Below are 21,823 nucleotides of genomic sequence, written 5' to 3'. Positions count from 1 at the left end.
CCTAACCCTCGTGGGGATGGGAGATGGAGAGCTTAGAGTGGCAGTGCCAGCAGCAGCCTTCGGCTTTCCCCTGGAACCAGTCGCCTTGCCCGCCTCTTTCCCCAGCAAGATCGACTGGTGCTGCCTCTGAAGATGCATCTTCATGCTGCTGGTTCCATAATGCCCTGTAGATGAACCCCTGCTTAGGGTGAGTTTGCAGTGGCGACAGACAGCAAAGTGGGGATCCACTCCCACCTCAAAGTGGTCCCACACTATACTTGTCTTTCGCTTCCGTGGTGACACCAATTGCCCGCCTGAGCTCTCTGGTGTTGCCACAGAAACGGGTTGCAGCGGAAGAGGTGTGGGATGAGACTGGGGAGAGAGCCCCGGCCTGCTGCTACTCCTCCTCAACACCCACCACCTCCTCCTCCTCCTCCTGCCCCTCCACTGTGCTGAGAAGAAACTCATCTAGGAGGTCTGGAGACAGGTCCATCAGCGGGCTCGTGGGCTCAAACGATAATGAAGGAGTTGGGGATACTCCTCCTCCTCCTCTAATGGCACTGCTGCCACCTGCCTCTTGCAAAGGGGCACTTTTCCCATTCCCACCCTCAAAAAGAGAATGCCGGGCACAAGTTGCAGAAGAGAGTGGCTCTGCCTGCTGCTTCTCCTGCTTCTGTTGCGGAGCAGCCAGCCAAGGAGTTGCCTGTTTGATTTTCACAGCAGGAGAGGCAGCCTGCTTACTGGTGCCAGCCTGAGACTTGCCTTGACCACTGCTTTCCGCACGTCCCTCCACAGACATGCACCTGCTCCCTCTTCTCATGATGATATTATACTAATACTAATAATAATATGTATAAGAATATACTAATACTAATAATAATATGTATAAGAATATACTAATACTAATAATAATATGTATAAGAATATAATATTAATACTAATAATAATATGTATAAGAATATAATAATACTAATAATATGTATAAAATATAATATTAATAATAATAATAATATGTATAAGAATATAATAATACTAATAATAATATGTATAAGAATATAATAATATGTATAAGAATATTACTATATGTAGGGAAATGGGACAAGAAGTGTATGTATGCTTTGCCCAAACAGGATTTGAAATGCTCAATCTGTGGCTGTTGCACTTCACAAATAGTGCACACAGCACACTCACACAATAACAGTCACACACACAGTCCAAGTAACAGAGAGAAGAAATAGAGAATAATATTTTTTTTTGTATTTTTTTGTATACAGAAGGAAGAAGGAAGATGAAACACAGTCAGGCTTTAAGAGAGGGGAGGGGGGGACAACCAACCAACCAAACAAACTCACACTCCAAAATTTAAAAATAAAGTTTATATTAAATCAAAGTAAGGGAAAAACACAGAGCAAACTAAGCTAAAAGTCAGAAAGAAGCAAATAAACACACACGCCAAGCTAAATCCTAATCTATCTCCAAACATAGCAGCAGCAACTAACTAAAGTAGCTCCTCTCTCCACGAACGCCAAAACCCACAAGACGCTACGAGCTCAAAGCTCTGAGGGTGCCTCTGCCTTAGTCCCCCCCTTGAACGCTGGGATTGGAGGATGCTTCATGAGGTGATCAATTCTCATCAGGATTGGGAGTTGAATGTGCCTGTCATTGCTTCAAAAAAAAAAACACGCCGTTTTGTTCGCTGTCTCTATTTGTTTACCCGATTTTTTAAAAAATATAGCACGCGAACCGCACCACACAGAGAGCTGAGAGTAGGCTCAAAATGACCCCCATCCACGACTCTCTAAGCACAAGAATTTTCAGAAAGATAGCATCAAAAACAACAGTTATCCCCCTTTCTTTTCCGCAATGCAATCCTATGGGCGAAATGTTTCAAGATGGCGATCGGAGCGGACCGCGGAAACCGGAGCGCTCCGAAAATGGCCGCTTCTCTTTGCCTTGCTTCTAGGGGTCCGCGGTCCGCTTCTACTCCACCTCTGGGCAAGGCGGAGCAGGCCAATTCGCTCCTGCTTCTACGCTTCTAATCGGAGCGGAGCACATGCCTAAGAATTACCATTTTGAGCTGACAGCATTGAGCAACGGTGTACATAGTAAAAAAAAATGGAAATATGTAAAAAGGTGAAATCACTAAGTCCAGTTTGCATTGTCTAATAGTAATAAGCACTTCACAATTATTTGAGTATAATTCTCAAATGAAATGAACTCAAAATTATTTTTAACTTGTATTGGTGCCCTTTCAGTTAATAAAACCGTTTTTGGGAAATAAATTCAAGATCAGAGCAAATATAAATTTGTCTCATTTATACTGTTATGACCATTATAAGAGATCCATGCAGAAGCCCTGGGAATGAGGATATTCACAACTGGAGATCTGAGACATTCCATAGAAAAGGTGAAGAGTTGCCTCTCCAGGCCCTAGAGAGTTGGAAGTTCGTATAGGATGGTCCATCTTCTTTGACTTCAGTCTCCTTCTATTGAACTGCTGTTTGAAATTAGGACTCTATATTGTCATGATTTTCTATATCACTTTAAGAACTGTATGAAACTAGAGTCTGATCTGGATATGTTGGTGGGAATCTTGATTGTAGGGAAAGGGATCTAGAATTAATAATTTCAATCAAAACGTTCACATTACATAGTATGAACCATATGAAAATCATTCATGTCTATTATCCCTTTGTATCATTGGCTGTGTGATGTCTCATACTGAGTGGTTTTATCTTGCGTTTTGAAAGCACCTGAAAACTTTACGCCACCCTTGCCTCCTGCGCTTCCTTTCTTGTACTGTGGAAACAGATGGAATCCATCTGGTTACAGAGCGTGTGCAACCACTGGAGAAGGTCCTGGAGACCCTCTCATCTTCAGAGATATGTGCTGGAATCTATGATGTTCTACAAGCTCTCGTGTTCCTCCATGATAGGGTGAGTACATAGAGGTGGATATTTAGGATGTGCATGTGGGATTGGAGGTTTTTTGTTTTTGTTTTTGCATAGGGACATGGGCTTTGTCACTGTGTTGCTTTGATTGCAATGTATTGGACCTGTAAAATCAAATATCTGATGTTGCTTTTTAATGTTCCTTCAGTCCACTTGTTTCTTAACAAGTGTAGTTCCACAGTCAAATGAAAATGAACTACTTAACTTGGTGCCCGTTGATTGTAAAGCTATATGGTTGCTTTCAGTTAGCAAGCTGGGCTTTGTGGGAGCCTCATTTAGTCTTGCAAGAAAATATATTTATGTCTAGCTCGAGATGCCCCTCCCCAAAGTTCCAGCTAGATGGGTGGAAAAGCCCATCTAGCTGAAATATGGAGAGAAAGGAGCGCAGAGGTGACGGTCATCTCTACTGCTTCTCCCACTCTGCACAGGATGGCCATAAGCCTCCAAAGTTTAGAGGCTTATGCCCATCCCCGTAGGATTGCGCCCATAGAATATCAAATTACTGCCTGGAATGAGAGGGCCAGCTGGGATACGTGGGGCTATACGTACAGGGAATGAGAGACTATGCAGGAGGAATAACTAATCATAATGGGTGGCATTAACAGTATCAAGAATAGTGAAATCCATCTATTTCTAGTGGTAGATGTATTTTGTGTAATAAAAGGAAATCATGTTCTTGAAGATATTTATTTATTTATATCCTGACCCCTCCTCACAAAGAGCCCAGGGGGGCTAAGATAGATTGCTGGTAATAACTGTCTGTTTCTAAGTGTTTCATATAGAAGAGTTAGTTGTAGGTGCAGGCCAAATAAAGGTTGTTGGAATATACAACTGACATGTGCCTTCTGAAGAATTTTTGGATTTGGCTTTTCTTAGTATATTTCCATTGTTTATGAGATGCTTTACTGCAGTGGTTCCCAAACTTTTTCAGGTCACCGCCCCCTTGGTTCCACAAACTCATGCCCAGTGCCCCCCTACCCTACACTATAAAAATTATTATTCAGAATAGCGGTTTTCAACGACCCAATAAGGAAGATAACAATAAAATTCAAAACAGTAACAATTAATTGAATATTTATTCAAAATCCGAAGCACCCACCACAGGCTTGCCGAAGGAGGGAGGGAGGGAAAAGAGAGCGAACGCCTCTGTTTTGCAGCCAGCGTGGCGGGGCAGACCAAGCAGGGTATGTGTCTTCATTAGCGTTTTGGTGCTTTTGAAACATTTCAATTCACCGTTAAAAGGACTCTTCTTAAACGGTATTAATACATGTGTGGATTCTTCCGCTATACGGTTGCCTGCTATACTACCCTCCCCCATAAAAGTGTTCCTGGGTGTTAAGACCTTCTGGAGAGGCGCTTCTCAGAAAAGACCACCTCGAGCAACCCCCCTGCCGTCCCCTTGCCTCTTAACACCACCCTATGCAATCCCACAGCCCCCCCAGGGGGCAGTACCGCCCACTTTGGGAACCATTGCTTTACTGTGTCCCCAAATGGCTTGTTTAGCAGTTTGTTTTCGAGGGCTTTTTCCTGGAACTTAAGGGGGCACATCCTAAGGCAACAACATACATTGTTTTCTCCACAAATATGCTGTGCCAGGAATCAACTGAATTGTGCTAGTTAAGTTTGACCTAGCATAAAATACCCTTCCTTGTCAGAGCTCTCAGGTGGCCTATAAAACTTCTCTGTGGTTTTGGCAGTTCTCCTCTGGAGTCTCATGACACCTAATTAGTACTAACAAGAGTTTTCTAAATACAACTCTTCCCAACCTTACTGTATTTTTCCCTTCCTTTTAAAAATATTTTTCAGGGAAACCTAACGCACAACAATGTGTGTCTATCTTCTGTATTTGTGAGTGAGGATGGACACTGGAAACTAGGAGGCATGGAAACGGTCTGCAACCAGAATGAATCTACAGCAGAGGTAGAGTCACACAGCATATTTCTTTGCCGTGCCCAAGGGGAGCCTTTCCTGTTCCCTAGGTGATCTTCACCATTGAATTCTACCCCATGTAATAGTTTGACATTGATTCGATTGAAAAGTGTGTGGTCCCATTAACCAGCCTTGTTGCCTTGTCCCATATTTCAAAGCCAGATTGCAGATTCCTTAAGTAATGATATTGGACAAGATTAGGTAATTCTCTACAGCCCAAGAGGCAACTAATTCTCCTAGCCTGCAGTGGACAACTGCTATTGCAGCCTAGGTAGTCATCTTGCCCATATTCTATTCATTTCTGTGCCTGATCAATACTGTGCTATAATTGCTCAGGCTTATGAGCAGGTTTCATTCCTGCAGACTAAATAAAAAGTGTAATCCCAGCATACCCAGTTAAGACTGTCAGAATGTGCAGTGCCTGAACTACATGTAGGGTATTATGTAGGAAACTACCTGGGCAGTAGTAATGGTGGAAATCAAAGCGATGTATGGTCAGGAAATATGAGCAAAGGTAGCAGTGTGCGTGAGAGAGAGAGAAAGAGAGAAAGGGGATGGTTGTGGCTGGTGTGTTGTATTTGTGTGTGGAAATGAGAACACATGCTAGCTATATGAACTGTATAAGTGCAACTGCTGGAGTGGGTGATATGGTGCTGTATAAGTGTATATATGATAGGTAATGGTTGTGTATGTTGCTGAAGAGAGAATGCCATGGCCACAGGCTGATGTGTTTATTTGAGAGAGAGAACACGTGCATGAGTGTACAGTGAAAAGAGAACAGAAGCTATCCATTATACCCTTGCATTTGTCCAGATGTTGCTCCTCGTGCACCTGTACACTGAGAAAACGATGTCTTGATTCTTTGTTAGGCCCCTCCCTAGAATTAAAGCTTCAGGAGAAAGTGGCAGTCAGCACTAGAAATAAATTATACCCCTCAATAGCGATGTACAGATTGTCTAAAATCCATTCCATCTGTATTTCGCAAGTTGTCAAACACCTTTCGTTCCGTTGTCCGCTCATCAATGTAACTGGAGATTTTTTTAGTTTCTGAATTTGCATGTGTGAAAAAGCAGATCCCCCCAAATGCACATTTTCATGCTTTAGCCTGTGAAGGAAGTGCACATTTCCAGCCAGTGTTTTTTTTTTTAATGTGTATTTTTCTATTACTAAATTTGCACAAAATTCTGGAAAGTTAGAAAAATAGACCACAAGTCCACAGAATCCACCCAACTAGGGAAATGCCATCCCACTCCGGAATCCGTGGGTTTTATTCCTAAAAATCTGAACTCGTTTGATTCTGTTGCAGATTTCTCCAAGATCCCTCCCCTTCACGAACTGGCCCCAGCACTCAGTAGCAGCGCTTCCTGTACCTCTTAGCCCCCACGGTGCTATGTTGCTGTGTGGGGCGACTTTTCGCTGGGCTGTAGCCTTTAACGGATACTAGTTCACAAGGCTCCAAGAAAGAGACACATTGATATGAGCAACATGGTTCTATGAACACAACTTAAAAAGCGCTGCTCTGGGCTAGGCACTCTGGTATCTTTCACTTGTGTTCAGTTGTGTGGCCAGGGTAATGAGCATAGCAAAGGTTAACATGTGGTTGTGGCGGCTTCTGTTGCTTGTTGCACTTTGCTAACATTAGCTAAAAGGTTTCTTTCTTTGTAGTTTCTACATAGTATCGAGTCAATCCGAGAGAAGACAGGCATTCCACCTGAAGAACTGGTAGGCTTCATCTATTGTCTATGCTGGAGCTCTGCTGAGGCAGATCTGAAAAATAAGTTCAGAAAACAATTTCCATTTATGTGTGTTTAATTTGAGATGTATAACAAATAAAAGATAACTTATTGTTATCTCCTGTGTACATCTATTTTAGAAGATACTAAGATGTTGTTGCTGCTCTATTGGAATTTTCCGTGAGGAAAACTGAAATAATTTAAATGAGAGGACTATGCCCTCGTGAATCATATGTCTGGATTTTCTGCCTGTAAACATTTTTAATTTTAGTTCCAAACTTGGCAGCCCCAGACATCCAGTTTGACATTTTAATAACTAAAGTTATTATAATAAATTAGTATATTTTAATAAGTAAAGTTAATTTATTTACAATTTTAGAACCCAAACTCTCTCAAAATAGAAACAATAATAATAATTTCATTTCTATACAGCCCCATAGCTGAAGCTCTCTGGACGTCCTTAGCACAGATGGAGGCCCAGATTAATCGCCAAAGGCCTGCTGGAACAAAAAAGTTTTTGCCTGAAAGAAGGGCTTCCTCAGAAGATCTCAAAGCATAAGCAGTCTCATAAGGCAGAATACGGTCTTTCAGATAACCTGAACCCGAGCTGTAGAGGGCTTTATAGGTCAAAAACAGTACTTTGAATTATGCCAGTGGAGCTGTTTTAACAGGAGAGTTGTATGCTCTCTGTAACCAGCCCCGGTCAACACTTTGGCTGCAGCTCTTTGAACCAGCTGAAGTTTCTGAACACTCTTCAAAGGCAGCCCCACGTAGAGCGCGTTACAGTAATCCAATCGGGATGTAACTAAGGCATGTGTCACCACGGCCAGGTCCGACATTTCTAGGAAAGGACGCAACTGGTGCAGTAGCTTTAACTGTGCAAATGCGCTCCTGGCCACCGCCGAAACCTGGGCATCCAGGCTCAGGGCTGAATCCAGAAGTACACCCAAGCTGCGGACCTGTGTCTTCAGGGGGAGTGTAACCCCATCTAGGTTGAATCCCTATTCCCTGAGACAACATCTGTTATTAGGGGGCCATAGTGTGCTTGTTTGCAACTTTTTATTATAGAATCATACAGTTGGGACTTCGGAGATCTTCTAGTCCATCCCCCTGCTCAGTGTAGAATTTGCACTGCAGGATGAGGTTACAGCACCCCTGATAGGTGGCCATCCATCCTGTGCTTAAATACCTCCACTGAAGGAGATTCTATCAGCTCCTGAGGCAGCCTCTTCTGCTGAAGTTCTCACTGTTAGGAAATTTCTCTTAATGTTAAGCCAAATCTGCTTCCCCACAATTTCAGCCAGTTGGTTCTAGTCCTGCCTTTGTGAGCAACAGAGAACAAATCTGTTCCATCTTCCGCATGACATCCTTTCAGATTTGAATACCAGCATCATGTCTCCCCTTAATCTTTTCTTCTCCGGGCTAAACACATCCATCTCTTTCAACCATTCCTCATAGTGCTTGGTTTCCAGAACCTTCCACATCCTGCTTGCTTTTCTCTGGACATGCTCCAACTTATCAATATTCTTAAAATGGAGCACCCAGAACTGGACACAGTACTTCAAATGTGAACTGATTAATGCAGAATAGAGCATAATTATTACTTCCCATGATCTGGGTACTATGCATCTGTTAATCTAGCCCAAGGTTGCATTAGTTTTCTTTGCTGCCACTTCACACTGCTGGCTGATACTTAGTTTATGATCTGCTAAGGGCAGAAAAAAGTCCTACAGTCCCCTGCATGGCTGACTGTGGCATGCTGAGAGTTGTAGGCCTTTTTTCTGTCTAAACATGCATAGGATTGTTCCCTAAGACACCTAGGCCTTTTTCACTTGTACTGCTGCCAAGCCAGGTCTACCCCATCTTATACTTGTGTCTTTGATTTTTTGGTAGCTAAATGCAAGTCTCTATTTTTATCTCTGTTGAATTTCATCTTGTTGGATTGAGCCCAATGTTCCAGCCTGTCTAGATCCTTGTGAATCTTGATCATGTCTTCTATGCTGTTAGCTCGTAGCTTAATGTAATCTGCAAATAAGATAAGCAAACCCTCCACACCCTTATCCAAGTCATTTATAAAAAATGCTGAGCAGCACAGGGCCTGCAGCACTCCACTCAAGACCTCCATCCAGGAGGATACAAAGCCATTAATTAGCACTCGTTGAGTGAGGTTGCTCAATTCTCTGTGGAGCTGCTTTTTAGTATTGTCCAACCCACATTTTACCATCTTGTCAACAAGGATATAGTTGGAAATCTTGCCAAATGCTTTGCTGAAATAAAGATATACTATGTCCACAGCATCCCCATGATCTATCAAACTAGTAACTGTATCAAATAAGGAGATACAATTGGTCTGGCATGACTTGTTCCTATATTTGTTCATTGGCAATGTGATTCAGATACTATTCCAGTTGGACTTTACTGACGCATGCCTTATTTACATAACATCTGAAGTTTTAGATGTGGCTGCCTTTGAAGACTGCCTGCAGTAGAAGGACACTGCAGTTGGTTGTTTACTGGAACCAGGTATTGGGAGTGTGTAGTTCCCACATTGAAACAGTTGCATTGACTTCCAGTTTGTTAACAGACCCAATTGAAAGTGCTGCTTATGACCTTTAAAATCCTTTACAGTTTGGGGCTGGGATACCTGCAGGTAAATAAGCCAACTTATTAAGATCACCAGCAGAGGTGCTCTTCTATGTCCCACCATCATCAGAAGTATGTTTGTTTCGGACTAGGGAGAGGGACTTCTCTGTGGTTTTGGAACTTCCTTCCTAGGTAGGCCCTCCTTTGATGGCCTTCTGCACAAGGGTAGGGTCTTTCATTTTAAAAGGCCTTAAGCAGATAGGAAATAGTTTTAATCTTTCTTCTGTCTGAACCTCCTGAATTTTGTTTTTAGTGTGAAGCTGCTCTATATGAAAATTTTGTATTTGTGATTCTGATTTTTAGACTGCTCTTTTAGATATGTGTTTTAGGTTCCTTGCTACTATGTTTTACCTGTTTTGTGTTATTATTTTTGTTAGTTCATTGTTTTTAACTTTTGTAAGACACCTTGAATGTATTAATGGATAGGAGGATATACATGCCCACTATCTATGTATTAAGAGGAGGGGATGCATCATCAGAGGAGGTCTCTGCTGCATCATGTTCTTTCTATTACTGTAGTCTGCAGACTTCCGAATTCTCCCTGAGGGCCAAGGACATTCCCGGGATGCCTATTCATTTGGTATAATGGTTGAAAATCTACTGACTTTTTTGAATGAAGAGGGTAAGAGTTTAATTATAAACCATTTTATAATATGGAAACGAAATGACATAGTTTCAAATAACTAAGGCCAAGTTGCCTTTGTGGCTGAATGGTAGGAGATTTGGGACAGACAAAAGGAAGACCAGAGTGCTTCGTTAAATTGTGGAACTCAATACCACAAGATGTTTTGATGGCCACAAAACCTGGGTGGCTTTAAAAGGGGATAGACATATTCATGGAGGATCAGGCCGTCAATGGCTGCAGGTCTTGATGGCTACCTATTGCCTTCAGGTTCAGAGGCAGTATGCCTCATTACACCAGTTGCTTGAGAACACAAGTGAGAGGATGATATTGAACTCATGTCCTGCTAATTGGCTTCCCAAAGGAACAGATAGTTCTTTTGTCTGATCAAGCACTGCTGCTCTTATGTTCTAAGGAACTGCTTTTGGTAGGGAATCATAGAACATTCACAGAATTTGGTGATATTAAAAGATTGTTCTGATTCCATACATACTCCATATGTATGGAAACAACTTCTTAAGCAGTGTTGAGTTTTGTTTCTACACAATGATACATTCAGCAACAACATCAGGGACAAAATAGTGCTACATAACGCCAGTAGTGAACTGAGAATCTTTGATTTGCTAAACTCATCCATTAGAGATGCAGCTGTGGTGAATCTGTGTAACAGCTATCTTAAGTGCAGGGATTTTCCAGTATCTAACACAGCGATTTATTGTGTTTATGATTATCGCAACCGAGACAGCAATGGTCTATCTCATTCACATAAATTAGATAATTTATGTGAATAAATTGGTTGTGCTTTTATACTGTATTTTGTATTTGTGTTTTTAAACTTTTGCTTGTTCTATTATGGTTTTAATTTTTGTGAACTGCCCAGAGAGCTTTGGCTATTGGGTGGTATAAAAATGTAATAAATAAATAAAGTATTTATATGAACAGCATGGCAATCTGCAGCGAAGTCATTTTTTTAAAAATATTCTTTGTTATTTTATATTGCTGGACCATTCTGTGGTAATATTTCTCTGCTTTTTGGCTTGGGACACAAGTAATCTACAAAGCACTGCTGATGTATATCTACAGAAACTCCACTCAAGTAAATGGTGCTGCTAAGCTGCAGTTCATTATGAATTACAATGCAGTCCCATACATGTCTACTCAGAAGTAAGTCCCATTGAGCTCAGTAGGGCTTACTCCCAGATAACTGTGTATTGGATTGCCTTCCCAGAATTATCAAGCAGGACTAAGTCTAAACGTAGATCAACTTAATTCTTGTTTTCAAATCCTGTTGCTTTGGAAGATTCTTCCATCTCAGTGCTTGTATTATCATCTGGCCTTGTCTTCTCTTCTATGTTCTTTAGCCACTGTAGGAATAATCATTCTTCTTCTGGAAGTATTATTATTAAGCTTATTGTGCAGGAAAATGAACCTTATTACCCACTATATTCTATTGAGTTGCCAGAACATTTTGCTCTCAGTTCCCAACCATAGACTTGATTTCTAAACTCTGTGTTTCAGTTTCGGAGGAGGTTCTTTCCAGCTTTCAGCATACCCTGCATTCTGCTTTGCTAAACCCAGATCTAACGTGTCGTTCCCCACTGTCCAACCTACTGTCTCATGAATTCTTCAGGTGAGCATGCTGTTAGAACATAAGAAAAGCCATGCTGGATTAGACCAAAGGTCCATCTAATCCAGCACTCTGTTCACACAGTGGCCAACCAGCAGTTGGCCAGGGACCAACAAAGCAGGACATGGTGCAACAGCACCCTGACTGGTTGTTTTCTTAAAACATCTTAAAGCATACCCGAGTGTGAAATTCAGAGGTCATTATCAGGTTTGGAGTGTGGATGAAAGGAACCTTACAGTTGGGAATCTGTAATAAGGTTATTCCTTAAAGTTTAAATGTACTTCTGTAGTCGTTTGATTAAGTACTAGGGTAGGAAATTGGTGGTAACTGTTATTGCTTCAATTTTGGTTTGTGATATGTGGGATAAGAAATAATGCTTTGAGGCATTCTGATGTTCTAAGTTTTTATTTACTGACATTCTCCACATCCAGCGGTCATTATAGCCTAAACAATGCTGTACTCTGATATGCAAAATATTATTTCCAACCATAATTTCTATAAGATGTGGTGAAGAAAAATCTCATAGTATTCTGACAGTGACCCTGTTCAGAAAACACACTAAACCACAGTGGTTAAGCATTTTGAGTGCAACAGTATGGCTTAGCATGTCATGTGAACCATTCCTAACCATGGTGGCTAGATAACTACCGTTTAAACATGCTCATTAACCATTTGCTGCAAAAGAGTTAATGGCCTAACCATGGCTTAGCATGTTGTCTGAACAGGCCCAATAACTGGCTAAACATGGAATCATTGCGTCATTCAGTTTTCTCTCTTAATCTGCAGTTTATGTATTCTTCTCCTGTAGGCTCAGAACAAGTCATGTAATTGTCTTCTAAATATCAAATAACTGATATACAAATAAAAAATCACTCCAAGTTATGCCTGTCTGCAAAATTCCTTTTCAAGAAAAGAAGGAGTGCATTCTTATATCTCATCTAGAATGATGATGCTCAGCCTTGGGCTGTGGCAATGTCTAGGTAAAGGAAGTTGCAAAGATGGTGCATATGGTTGCATGTACGTGTCCTTGCCATTTGTGCTTGGTGCACAGAGGCCACCATCAGAAGTCTGATCGTGTCTGACTGTAGAATTCACGATAGAGACAGGGATCTCCTGTGTTGAACCCAACTTATTTAGAACTCCAGATTAAGACTAACAATGTGAATTGTTTCTGGGGGACATTCAAGTGCACAACTTGGCACTCAAGTTAAGAGGAGACCCATTCTCTTCTGCATCAGCTTTAGTTCCAGAACAGACTTCAAAGCCATGTCTCCTTGAGAGGTTTAGAATGGAATGATCTCTTAACTGTATGTTTCTGCATCAACATGCCATAGGGATAAACGCCACATTCTGGCATTTCTCATTTTAACAAAGTTTATTCTGCTTGAGAGTTGTTGCATTCCTGTTACTTCTGGTTCTAAGTTCTTATTCAGTAATAACCTTTTAAAACCAATTTCAGAAATGATTTCCTTGAAGTTGTGAGCTTTCTGAACAGCTTAACACTGAAAACGGAGGAGGAGAAAACAGAATTTTTCAAGTAAGTAAAAAAATGTTGGCCTTTTGAAATGGGACTTTCAAAAGAAAATAGTAGACTTTTAAAAAGTCAGTCGGCAGTCCACAGGTTGGATCCAGATTTAGTCATATTTAGAGAAGACCCATTGAAATCAATGATACTTAAGTTAGTCATGACTAACACATGTTCCAATGATTTCAATGGATCTGACCTTTTAAAAATGACTATTTTCTTTAAAAAGTCCCATTTCAAATGGCAATTAGGATTTTCTCCATTAAATATGGTATTACCTCTGTGGTTTGGTTTTAATGTATAGGTCAGGAGTAGAGAACTCTTGGCCTGCAGCACACTCTGACCTGTCCCCATTCCCTCCTCCTTTCAACCTCTATGAAGCAAAACTTTAAAGATGTCTTCATTGTGGGCATGTTCCGTGATGACTGCAGAGGGAGCCAAGCAAGCTGGAGATGGGACAGACCTGGCAGCTCACTCTACTTCCTTGCCGGCTGGGGAGGAAGAGAAGTCCCGTCCTTTCCTGCCAGCACAGAAGCAGAGCAAGCTGCTGGAAGTGTGACAGAGCCATCGGTCCCCCTTCCTCGCTCGCATCCCTTCACAAAAGTCATGGGAAGTGGCCAGGACAAGGACTTCCTCGAAGCCTTGCTTCACAGCAGATAAAAGGAGGAAGACTTGGTCGAAGACAGTTAGGGACTTAAAATCCCGTGGTGTCCTCGATAGCTCAGTGCAGACTAGCTGAGTAAAGACAGAGGTGCTGCAACTTCTCCAAGGAACAACACAACTTTTCATTCTGGTTGGCCTGTTCTGCCTTCTCTCCCTCCCTCCCTCCTCCTCTCCATTGCTTGCAAAGAGGACTCAGCATCTCCCCCTCCCTTAATTAATTAATTACATTTATATATAGCCAAAGCTTTCTGGGTGGTTAGCTGCAGTTGCATACAATTGGGGCTGGGGGCGGGGAGAAGAGCTGAGAGAGTCATAGCAGCAGTGGAGCAAAGGAACAGTTCTGCTCTGCCTTTTCTTTGCTGTTTGTGGAAGGGATCTGGTCTCTCTCCCCGCCCCTACGCACACACTTTCCCCCTTTTCTTTTGGCTGATAATTTGCTGATTCACAGCAACTGTGTAAATAGGTGTATGTGTGAATAGATGGGAGGGGTGTGCATGTGTGTGTCTGTGTGAGAGAAAGGGTCACCCTGCCCTCACCTACAGCTGCGTCTGGCCTTGCACCTCTCAGAATTACCCTGAAGGAAATGCAGCCCTCAGTGGGGGGGGGGGGAAATTCCCCACCTCCAGCATAGTCTGAAGGGCATGATTACAGATTTCAAATAAATGGCATGCTGACCTTGTGTTGAAATAATTGCTGCTTCTGTGTCTGTCAGAGCAGTAATAATTTTGGCAGAAAATTACTGCCTATCGCTGATAATTGCAAGTCACTTCCCAGCTCTCACGTACCTGGAACTACACAAGTTCCACACAAATGGATCCTACTCTTCCAGTGAACATACTAGATGGGCATATATATATTAGCTGTGTTTCTCTGAAAGTTAGCCCTTTATTAGGACTCCCATAAAACATGTGTCACTTTGGGCAGTAATACTTGTCTGAACTAGAGAGAAGGTGTGTTCTGACTTCTGACCAGAGGTGGAAAGTAGTCTGTTAGCTGAAAGGAAAGAACAAGAAACTAAGTACAAAAACTTTGTTTCTCAGATACTGTCAACTAAAGCCCTATTTGGGTATCCTGTGCAGATGTAAACATGTGAGGTGGGGAAGCATTCTAGCCGTGTCCCCTCCTTGCACATTCCCATCTCCCTGTGCTCGTGGAGGGCAGCTGTCTGACGAGAGGAGAGTCTTCTGTATCCCTGGGGGCTCTCCGTGTGATTGAGAACCCTGATTTTCCAGTGTTCTCAACTGTGTGAAGAGCCTCTGTGGATCATAGAATCATAGAACCATAGAATAGCAGAGTTGGAAGGGGCCTACAAGGCCATCGAGTCCAACCCCCTGCTCAATGCAGGAATCCACCCTAAAGCATCCCTGACAGATGGTTGTCCAGCTGCCTCTTGAAGGCCTCTAGTGTGGGAGAGCCCACAACCTCCCTAGGTAACTGATTCCATTGTCGTACTGCTCTAACAGTTAGGAAGTTTTTCCTGATGTCCAGCCGGAATCTGGCTTCCTGTAACTTGAGCCCGTTATTCCGTGTCCTGCACTCTGGGAGGATCGAGAAGAGATCCTGGCCCTCCTGTGTGTGACAACCTTTTAAGTATTTGAAGAGTGCTATCATGTCTCCCCTCAATCTTCTCTTCTCCAGGCTAAACATGCCCAGTTCTTTCAGTCTCTCTTCATAGGGCTTTGTTTCCAGACCCCTGATATAGGAGGCTCTCTTCTCACCCTCTATGAGTACCAGGCAACAGAGTGGAGTGGCGCTTAGAGTGCTTCCCTCTCCTTGTGCATTTATTCTACACCGTTACAGAATGCCTGAATAGGGCTTGATTTGTCTAACCATCAGCCATTTTAGTAATTAGAAAACTTTACCAAATTGCTGCTACTTTCTATTGTGTGTAGCAGGAAATACAGAGAACATGAGTTTGAAAACTGTTTTGTTAATCCATTGCTCAGGCAGACAATATTTGGAAGTTACTAGGGCCTATTGTGTATCCTACTAAGAATAAACCTGGTCTATATTCAAGCATATCTCCCTTATGTTTATATAGAACATATGTCAAATTATATTTAAAATATAATATATCAAAATTTGATTTTGTTTCAGTTCTAACATTAACTGCTAAGTCACCAAATCATGTTTTTTGCTCACCATAGTTTAGAATCCTGACTATGGTTTGAACTTCCAAATGTAGAGACAAGTAATAATTTAGAACTGCTTGTCTGTTTTATTTTCTTTCTGCTCAGTGCTCTGGAGGTGATGTAGTAGCCACAATGATGGTTTGCCAGTTTAGATATTACAGCAAACCATAGTTAATGTGAAAACCAATTTCAAAACAAAATTTCCAATTCTGGTTTGTGAATCACAAACCAGTCATCACACTATGCAATAGCTAAGCCTCTTTAACTTTGGTTAAAGCTCACAGATGCTTTTTTTTTTTAAAGCCAGCATGTGTGCCCCTCTATATGAATAATAAAGTGGGAGCTCCATATTTCTTAGATGTATAAGAACTGTTTCCTAGATTTTTCTTGGATCTCCTTAAAATCAGCATAAGAGCTATGCTGAATCAAGCCAAAGGACTATCTAGTCCAGAATGCTGTTCCCACAGTGGCCAACCAGGTACCTGTGAGAAGCCCACAAGCAGGGCGTGAGCGCAATAAGCACTCTCCTGCTCGCGTTCCTCAGCCACTGGTATATATTGACTCCAGTGCTACATTCCAGACAAAAATGGTATGGATGACCAGCTCCCCATTTGGCCTCCCAGTATTCCATTAAGAATGGTCTCCAGTGACCTAGAGATGGGGGGACAAAACAGTATAAATGTGTGACGCCTTGATACATTGCTATAGAGGAAGAAGTTAAATGAGTTTATTTTTCCTTTGCATCAGGACTTGAATTGCAGTAGTATGTTTACTTCTGCAAATCATAGAATAGCAGAGTTGGAAGGGACCAACAAGGCCATCAAGTCCAACCCCCTGCTCAGTGCAGGAATCCACCCTAAAGCATCCCTGACAGATGGTTGTCCAGCTGCCTCTTGAAGGCCTCTAGTGTGGGAGAGCCCACAACCTCCCTGGGTAACTGATTCCATTGTCGCACTGCTCTAACAGTCAGGAAGTTTTTCCTGATGTCCAGCTGGAATCTGGCTTCCTTTAACTTGAGCCCATTATTCCGTGTCCTGCACTCTAGGAGGATCGAGAAGAGATCCTGGCCCTCCTGTGTGACAACCTTTAAAGTTCTTTTAATGGGATTAAAAGAACATAGAAAGTTTGAAGAGAGATTTATTTCATGAAGTAAATATTTACTTCATTTAAAGCTTTAGGGTGGATTCCTGCATTGAGCAGGGCGTTGGACTCAATGGCCTTGTAAGTCCCTTCCAACTCTGCTATTCTATGATTCTAAGTACTATCAGGATCCACGCCATCATTTTAAAGCTTAATAATTAGGAGAAAGCCCACGCAGGAATTATAGTGCGGTGGCGGGGGGGAGCTATACATTAAGCCATATAGCTCTGTGTTAGCAAATGTAGTCTCTGCGATCTCAAAGGTTTTTCTCACTTTCAAATGCTGAAAAAGAGGGGGATACTCTGAAAAAAGAAGTTAGATTTGTCCCTTTTAGCGCTCTGCAGCCACTACAGAGGGCCCTTTGTTTTTTTCATTTCAGGGGGCATCAGGAGCCACATGCTTAATGCCCACCCCTGCATTACAAGTTAGAGGATTCGGGGCAGTTGGAAGCTATTGTTGAGGTAAAAGACAGAAGTTCTAGGAAAACAAGGAAGGGAGAACTCCCTCAGCTAATTTCAATTCTTACTAATGTACAGACAAAACTGTAACATCCATATCTTGTAATTTAGGTGAGAAAATAACATAATAAGAGGACATTTTGTCTGCTTTGTTTTGCTTACATACTTGCCTTGATTGATTTTGTGCATACTTTTGTAAAGTAGCCACTGCTATTTTTAAAAATTAAATACATCATTGCCTATTCAGTATGGCTTCAGTTCAGTTGTCACATTTTTATTCACAAGGTTAAAAGTTTTCAGAGCAACAACCAAGTTACCTTTGTATACTTGAGGGTACCGGGTAATAGAAGGATTTTTTTAAGTGTTGGCAGTGGACTGGTAATACCAGCAATAAACCTCTCACTCCCAGTGGGCAACCTGTCATAACCATTCCAGGATAATATCCACTGCTGAAGGAGAATTGACACAACTCTTTGTATTGCTGTCGTACTGGATCCCCCGTGTAATTCCAGCCATTGCTACATCCAACATGCATTCAGGACGCATAGTGGGAGGTAGTTCCTGCACCCCAAGAGTTTGAACTGTAAAATGACAGGCCAGAATTGGGGGAGGGAGGTGCATATAAGATGTAGATGTGTAAACTGCATGAGGCGGTGGCAGGGGAAGTTGAGCACTTTCTCTTTAACGCAGATTCCTGCTGGACAGAGTGGCTGGCTTGTCAGAGAAGCTGATAGCTTTGCGGTTGGTACCTCTCTTGCTCAATCAGCTTGTGTTTGCTGAGCCAGTGGCTGTCAAGAGTTTCCTTCCTCATCTCCTGGGTCCAAGGAAAGGTAACGTTTGAATATTTTCTCTTAAGAATAAACACAAATATGCAGTGTGTATGTAGGAGTGCTTGAGATGAAGGCTGGCTCTTGATGTAGAATTCTAAGCAGTGCTTCAGATGATGGCTTCATTTGTGGAATTGTTACCCATGCTATATACCTGCCCACAAATTGTAAGGCATTATGTCTGTTGCAGGCTCTGTGTCTCTCACTTGCAGAGATCAAGGTTGCCCTCTGGTCTAAATGCCCCTTACAGACAGAAGAGAGGTGCCCTGCTTCTTTCCTTCTTCCACTTGGCTTCCATCAGCAAGTATCCATCAGCAAGTATCCATCAGGAAGCCAGTACAGACAAGTGGCGCAGAAGTGCCGAAATGGCGTCAGGAAGGCTAAAGCTGTGAATGAGCTGAGATTAGCGAGGGATGCTAAAAGCAATAAAAAGGCTTTCTTCAGATACGTGAGTAGTAAAAGACAGAGGAAAGAAATGGTGGTTCAACTGCTTAATGAGGATGGCAAATTGATAACAGATGACAACGAAAAGGCTGAAGTGCTCAATTCCTACTTTGCCTCAGTCTTCTCTCAAAAGCGGCTCTATGACCCCCCTGGAAAAAGTGAAGCAGAAGTTGAGGGGGCAGGATTGCAGTTTGAGATTGATAAACAAATGGTCAAAGAACACCTAATTTCCTTGAATGAGTTCAAATCTCCAGGGCCCGATGAACTGCATCCAAGAGTAATGAAGGAGCTAGCGGAAGAACTCTCAGAACCTTTGTCTATTATCTTTGCAAAATCATGGAAGACGGGTGAGGTGCCGGATGACTGGAGGAGGGCTAACGTTGTCCCTATCTTCAAAAAGGGCAAAAAGGAGGAACCTGGGAACTACAGACCAGTCAGTCTGACATCCATCCCTGGGAAAATTCTGGAGCAGATTATAAAGAAGTCAATCTGTAAACACCTTGAAATCAATGCAGTGATTACTAGAAGCCAACATGGATTTGTCAGGAACAAATCCTGTCAGACTAATTTGATCTCATTTTTTGATAGGATAACCTCCCTTGTGGACTGTGGGAATGCTGTGGACGTCATATATCTTGACTTCAGCAAAGCTTTTGACAAAGTACCACATGACATTCTGATTAACAAACTAGCTAAAAGTGGGCTAGATGGAACAACTATTAGGTGGATCCACAGTTGGCTACAGAATCGGACTCAAAGAGTACTTATCAATTGAACCTTCTCAAACTGGGGAGAGGCAACGAGTGGGGTGCCGCAGGGCTCAGTCCTGGGCCCAGTGCTCGTCAACATTTTTATTAATGATTTGGACGAGGAGGTGCAGGGAACGCTGATCAAATTTGCAGATGACACCAAATTGGGTGGGATAGCTAATACCCTGGAAGACAGAAACAAACTTCAAAGTGATCTTGATAGGCTGGAGTGCTGCGCTGAAAACAACAGAATGAAATTTAATAGGGATAAATGCCAAGTTCTACATTTAGGGAATAGAAACCAAATGCACAGTTACAAGATGGGGGACACTTGGCTCAGCAATACTACAAACGAGAAAGATCTTGGAATTGTTGTAGATCACAAGCTGAATATGAGCCAACAGTGCGATATGGCTGCAAGAAAGGCAAATGCTATTTTGGGCTGCATTAATAGAAGTACAGCTTCCAAATCACGGGAGGTACTGGTTCCTCTCTATTCGGCCCTGGTTAGGCCTCATCAAGAGTATTGCGTCCAGTTCTGGGCTCCACAATTCAAGAAGGACGCAGACAAGCTGGAGCGTGTTCAGAAGAGGGCAACCAGGATGATCAGAGGTCTAGAAACAAAGCCCTATGAAGAGAGACTGAAAGAACTGGGCATGTTTAGCCTGGAGAAGAGAAGATTGAGGGGAGACATGATAGCACTCTTCAAATACTTAAAAGGTTGTCACACAGAGGAGGGCCAGGATCTCTTCTCAATCCTCCTAGAGTGCAGGACACGGAATAACGGGCTCAAGTTAAAGGAAGCCAGATTCCAGCTGGACATCAGGAAAAACTTCCTGACTGTTAGAGCAGTGCGACAATGGAATCAGCTACCTAGGGAGGTTGTGGGCTCTCCCACACTAGAGGCCTTCAAGAGGCAGCTGGACAACCATCTGTCAGGGATGCTTTAGGGTGGATTCCTGCATTGAGCAGGGGGTTGGACTCGATGGCCTTGTAGGCCCCTTCCAACTCTGCTATTCTATGATTCTATGATCTCTGCCTCCTGCCTTTCACATACTGCCTGCCCTGTAGGCACTAGAAAAGACAATGGGTCACCATAGAGGACTTGGAGTAGCTTAAACAGAGCTAATAATACTGATTCTTTGTGATAGTACAGACATTTATATACTTGTGGCAAGAATGTTGAATTCTGGTTTCATTTGGCATCATGTTAATTCTTCAACTCCTTTCAGTTCAAGTGGGGGAAAGCCAGATCAATGGCCTGCTGTCTCCAGCTGTATTCCAAGCACATGTCAGTCCTGTGCTCCTGAAACTGTTTGAAGTGCACGAAGAGCATGTTCGGATAGTGTTGCTATCTCACTTAGATGCCTATGCAGAACTATTCACTCAGAAAGAGTTGAAAAACATCATATTGCCACAGGTAAATATGGCACCTGGGAGTAGTATATCAAGGAAACATTGGCTTTTGCTGTGGGATTTTTATGACAAAGGTTATCCAATTCTGATATCATTCAAGCTCATTTCCTATTTTTATGCAGATAGTTCTGTCAAATTCTATCCATAATTCTCGGTCCAGACCCATTGCCCCCGTTCCCTATCTTTGCTGGTTTATGGGTGTACACATGTATAAGTATTCTTCTCCTACAGCCCATGCTGTATATTCAAGATCTCTGCTGTTTGGGCAACAAATGCTTGCTGGAATTTCAGACTGACTGTCTCAAAATCTTCCCCACATTTTTGTGTCTCAGTGTTCGTGGTCTGAATGTCCAAATAACTACTTGTTTTGCAAAGAAGTCAGGATGTTAAAGGATGGTGGGATTTACTTAAAATACACTGGATTTGAGGGGAAGTTGGTTAAGAGAGTGAGCCATGATAGAAGGGCTTTTCTCAAATGATGGGATTGCCAAGAAAGGAACTGCAGGAACCTGCCGCAGGTGTTAATTTTCTGATTGATCTAGGAAGCAAGCTGTACTTGACAGCCTGTCCTTATTCTAGGTTTTACTGGGGCTGCGGGATACCAGTGACTCTCTGGTAGCTGCAACGCTGCAGAGCTTAGGAGTGCTAGTCTCTCTACTGGGACCTGATGTTGTTGTGGGAGGTGACAGAACAAAGATCTTCAAACGTTCAGCACCAAGCTTCACTAAAACTATGGACCTTTCCCCAGAAGGTAAGAAAACATGGCAGTTTTTGTGTTCTCCTACAAACAAAGCAAGCTGGAGCTGGTCAAACCGGAGCAGTGATTGTAATTGGGGCAACATATTAACAAATGGTACCTTCTGTATGCTGCTGCAATTATAAACTAAGAAGAAAGAACGAGAGGCAACAATTACGCTGTTGGGACTCCGCTAGGAATAGGTGCTAACCATTTAAATGCAGTGATTGTCTCCTTTGGGTGGGAGGT

General features: G+C 42.4%; 1 protein-coding gene across 1 annotated transcript in view; it reads left to right on the top strand.

The window, feature by feature from the left end:
* The window catches only part of SCYL3 (SCY1 like pseudokinase 3), a 31,323-nt gene that overhangs the window by 5,953 nt on the left and 3,547 nt on the right, over positions 1-21,823 (top strand). Inside the window, exons 3-11 of the mRNA XM_063133435.1 lie at positions 2,730-2,915; positions 4,737-4,850; positions 6,525-6,581; positions 9,755-9,857; positions 11,376-11,487; positions 12,944-13,021; positions 18,093-18,232; positions 20,655-20,842; positions 21,418-21,589. Of these exons, the coding sequence (XP_062989505.1) occupies positions 2,730-2,915; positions 4,737-4,850; positions 6,525-6,581; positions 9,755-9,857; positions 11,376-11,487; positions 12,944-13,021; positions 18,093-18,232; positions 20,655-20,842; positions 21,418-21,589 (1,150 nt within the window). The remainder of the gene's footprint in view (positions 1-2,729; positions 2,916-4,736; positions 4,851-6,524; positions 6,582-9,754; positions 9,858-11,375; positions 11,488-12,943; positions 13,022-18,092; positions 18,233-20,654; positions 20,843-21,417; positions 21,590-21,823) is intronic.

The sequence above is a fragment of the Elgaria multicarinata genome, chromosome 1, assembly GCF_023053635.1.
Source record: "Elgaria multicarinata webbii isolate HBS135686 ecotype San Diego chromosome 1, rElgMul1.1.pri, whole genome shotgun sequence".
NCBI classification, from domain to species: domain Eukaryota; kingdom Metazoa; phylum Chordata; class Lepidosauria; order Squamata; family Anguidae; genus Elgaria; species Elgaria multicarinata.
The sequence above is the reverse complement of the archived record's forward strand: the minus strand, read 5'-3'. Positions and strand labels throughout refer to the sequence as shown.